The sequence below is a fragment of the Cryptomeria japonica genome, chromosome 3 (genome assembly GCF_030272615.1).
Source record: "Cryptomeria japonica chromosome 3, Sugi_1.0, whole genome shotgun sequence".
Lineage (NCBI taxonomy): Eukaryota > Viridiplantae > Streptophyta > Pinopsida > Cupressales > Cupressaceae > Cryptomeria > Cryptomeria japonica.
This window is the reverse complement of record NC_081407.1, coordinates 833,604,605-833,608,466: the sequence shown is the minus strand read 5'-3', so window position 1 is coordinate 833,608,466 and position 3,862 is coordinate 833,604,605. Positions and strand designations below refer to the sequence as shown.

The following is a 3,862-nucleotide window of genomic DNA, read 5'->3' as shown; positions in this document are numbered from 1 at the left end:
CAATATAGAGAATGGGAAATAGTGGAGGGGATTTACCTTTCTTATCATCACTATATAAGTTTTAGGAAAAGGAATGATGAGATTTTCATCTATATTTCTTATAACCCTACTTAAATCTCCAAAAAAAAAAACTGCTATAGAGAAGTCTTGTCAGAAAGATTACCAGAATATTAAATTATTTTAGTTTACATAAAAATTACTTTTTTATGTATTGGTATGTAAGAGAAAGATATATTGATAAATAAAAATTATTACATAAGTGATGGTCTGCTGGCCGCCTCTGGCCAAGACAACGTTAAAACTCTACGCAAGGCCACTAACCATAACGATTGGGAGAGGGTAAAAATACCAGGCAAGGCATAAAGCTAAAACAAGCAACCCCTTCCACGGTTTTTCATCAGAAAATACACCTAGAGAGCATTATCTACTGTGGGTGGGAACATTATTTACGAAGCCCACATCTGAAGCAGCAAAACGACCTCCAAGAAGATCTGAACCTCACCAGATGCAATTGGAAATCATCAATCTTAACTGTAATTTTATTTATTTATTTTAACCAAATTCCCTAATACTAGGGTTTCATTAAGGAAGCTAAAAGAACAGTAAAATCTTATACTAGAGTTTCATTTAGGAAGCTAAAAGAAGTTTAAACGACCAACATTTTCTCTTCAAATCTATCTGAAGTCCAAATATGAAAAGATAATCATTAAAAATGTCATATATATATAAACTATGCCAGTGGTACATGATCTCTAAACGAATCTTATTTTTGTAGCATCACAGCAATATAGACCATGTGCTACTACATTTTCTTATTTAGAATGTCCTCATTCAGACTCTGTTTATGAAACCCTACACTACACAAAAGAGAAAACAGTCTTGCAGGACTGCAAAAGAAATAATTCCTGCAAGCTCCACTATAAACTTCCACAACACCATGAGGCTTCAGCTCTGCAGAAATGCGGTTTATTTGCTCAAAAGACGGATTTCTCGTTCCACTAGCGAAAATGGACACGGATCTCCTCTTTTGAGTTTCAATTGGCTTCCATCTACAGCTTGCACTCTCCACGACAATAGCAGATCTCCTTATCCTGGAATCTGAAGAAAACAAAACAATACAATTATTTACAACATAGTACCGAATTGAAAAAACTGAATGAGAACAACCCAATTCGTTTTATAAAATCCCAACTACCCGGTTGGTTTACCTGCTCCAGATCCATGATCTATTATGTTCAGTTGGCCCTAAACTTGAAATTACCCAACTGATGCTACCTTAAAAAACCCTAGATGTCTCACCAGCTGAGTATCTCAGGCAAATCGAAATACAAAATAATACAATTATTCTGGCGATAAACAATATCGCACGGAATTGAAAAAGCTAGACGTGAACTACCCAGTTCGTTTTATATAATCACAAGTACCCAGTCGGTTTAACTGCTTCAGATCCGCGATCCATTATGCTCTGCATACCCTAAACTTGGGGTTACTTAAAAAAAACCCAGCCTAGTATCTCAGGTAAATTCAAAACTATAGAACTGTTTACAACATTGTACCGAATTGAAATAATTCGATGAGAACAACCCAATTCGTTTTATAAAATCACATGTACCCAGTTGGTTTACCTGCTCCAGATCCGGGACCCACTTCTTCTTCCTGCATATCAATACACATTCTTCAGAAATTTGCTGCAATCTTATTTATAAAACATATAATTTGATAGACGGGCTTGAATATTTTAACGTGCTTTCATACCTGTACAGAACAATAACGGGCTTGAATATTTAGACAGGCTGGAATATTTGCCGCAATCTTTTTGTGAGTTGACCTCTTGTAGCGGAATAATGAAGTCCAGTTTCGCACCTTCAATACTGAGGCTAAAACATACATTTTTAAGATTAGTTTTAAAAATAATGTAAAGAACAACAAACTCGTAAGAATCTGTCTGTCTACTTACATCTCTCTGGTTCTTTCTTCCGTTTCTCTCGCCGAGCGCCATTTTGGAAGCAGTAGAAGACTTTCTTGCCTTCCACAGGGCAATGAACGCAGCAGCTTTGTCCACATATCGATCTCTAGTTCCACTCGCCTTCATCTGCTCAAAGCCCTCCTAACCCTTGCGCTCTCCACAACACTAGCAGATCTGATAAGCCTCGAATCTGAAGGAAACAAAATAATACCTGCAGCAGATCCGCGATCCATTGTGTTCTGCAAAGCCTTGAAATATCCTTAGTAACTGACATTACTTTTGAAAACCTAGAGAGCTCACCCAGCTGAGTAACTAGGGTAAATCCAAAGCCGATGGTAAGGAGACAAAGGAGACGGGAGGTATAAATAAGCAGAACGAGAGCGAGGGAGCTGGAGAGAAACGTGGAGGCAAAGTCAATAAATTTTGGTAAAAAAAAAATGAAGTCCAGTTTTGCACCTTCAATACTGAGGCTAAAACATACATTTTTTAGATTAGTTTTAAAAATAATGTAAAGAACAACAACTCGTAAGAATCTGTCTGGCTACTTACATCTCTCTGGTTCTTTCTTCCGTTTCTCTCGCCCACCGCCATTTTGGAAGCAGTAGAAGACTTTCTTGCCTTCCACAGGACCATGGCGCAGCAGCTCTGTCCACATATCGATCTCCCGTTCCACTGGCCTCCATCTGCTCTAAGCCCTCCTAACCCTTGCGCTCTCCACAACACTAGCAGATCTGATAAACCTGGAATCTGAAAGAAACAAAATAATACAATTATTAACAAAATCGTACGGATCCAATTGAAAAATCTTAGATATGAACAACCCAGTTCACAAGTACCTGCAGCAGATCCGCGATCCATTGTGTTCTGCAGGCCAAAACCTTGAAATATCCTTAGTAACTGACATTACTTTTGAAAACCTAGAGAGCTCACCCAGCTGAGTAACTAGGGTAAATCCAAAGACGATGGTAAGGAGACAAAGGAGATGGGAGCTATAAATAAGCAGAACGAGAGCGAGGGAGTTGGAGAGAAACGTGGAGGCAAAGTCAATAAATTTTGGTAAAAACAAAATTGTTGCGTGACAGAGAAGATACTGAAGAGGTAGTTGTGGGTTGGGACTTCGGACATCACAAGAAGGTTGTGGGTTGGGACTTCGGACATCACAAGAAAATTATTGTGTCTCGGACTTGTGGTAAAAAGATTTTTTTTTTTGTTGTGTATATTGAAATATTAATGTAAATTTTGCATAAGATTTTAAAAAAAATATTATCTAATTTAATTAGTGGAGATGATTTCAATTAATAAAAGTAAGATAATTATATATGAAATGTAAATAATAGGTATGAGGGAAATTGAACACTGAAGCTAGACTTTTATTATAGTCTATAGTATGAACATGGTTAAAAGAATGTGTATACACAAAAATGATAAATAAAATCTCAAGTAGATTAATGGTTAATTTTTACTAGCTTAGCATAGTAGTCTATAGTTCGCACACCATTAGAAGAATGTGTATGCACACATATGATCAATAATCAAGTTAACAAAGTCTGTAGTATGAACATGGTCAGAAATGATTAGAAGAATGTGTATGCAGAGATATGATCAATAACAAAGTTAACAAAGTTTATGGTACAATTGTGGTTAGAAGAATGTGTATGCTTATGATAAGTTTTAAAGTTTTTAGTTAAAAGAACATGATGAAAGAGAATAATAATACACATTCAAAAAAATATTTGTTGAATATAAAGTCTCTTAGAAATGCATACACCACTAAAATCAGAACACATTAATCTTATCAAACATACATTGGTATCTAGTGAAAACTATAACTAAAAGTTTTTCTTAAAAATGCATGGATTAATCCAAATTGACATTGACATTGACATTAATTGAAAT

General features: G+C 35.9%; 1 protein-coding gene across 4 annotated transcripts; it reads right to left on the bottom strand.

Annotated features, from left to right (window-relative positions):
- Window positions 1-701: 701 nt before the first annotated feature.
- Window positions 702-2,933, bottom strand: LOC131054770 (uncharacterized). Of its 4 annotated transcripts, none has more exons than XR_009108033.2 (6): window positions 2,803-2,918; window positions 2,516-2,713; window positions 1,958-2,355; window positions 1,756-1,877; window positions 1,626-1,656; window positions 702-1,098 (listed from the first exon to the last, which is right to left on the bottom strand). XR_009108033.2 is itself a non-coding variant. In XM_059217953.1 (6 exons), the coding sequence occupies exons 3-6, from the start codon at window positions 2,062-2,064 to the stop codon at window positions 1,050-1,052; spliced, it is 309 nt and encodes a 102-aa protein (XP_059073936.1). In that variant the 5' UTR covers window positions 2,065-2,205; window positions 2,516-2,713; window positions 2,803-2,918; the 3' UTR covers window positions 702-1,049. The 4 variants fall into 4 exon arrangements, 3 of the variants coding, with proteins under 3 accessions (XP_059073936.1, XP_059073935.1, XP_059073937.1); XM_059217953.1 differs by having other exon boundaries at window positions 1,958-2,205; XM_059217952.1 differs by having other exon boundaries at window positions 1,958-2,713; window positions 2,803-2,933.
- Window positions 2,934-3,862: the final 929 nt, after the last annotated feature.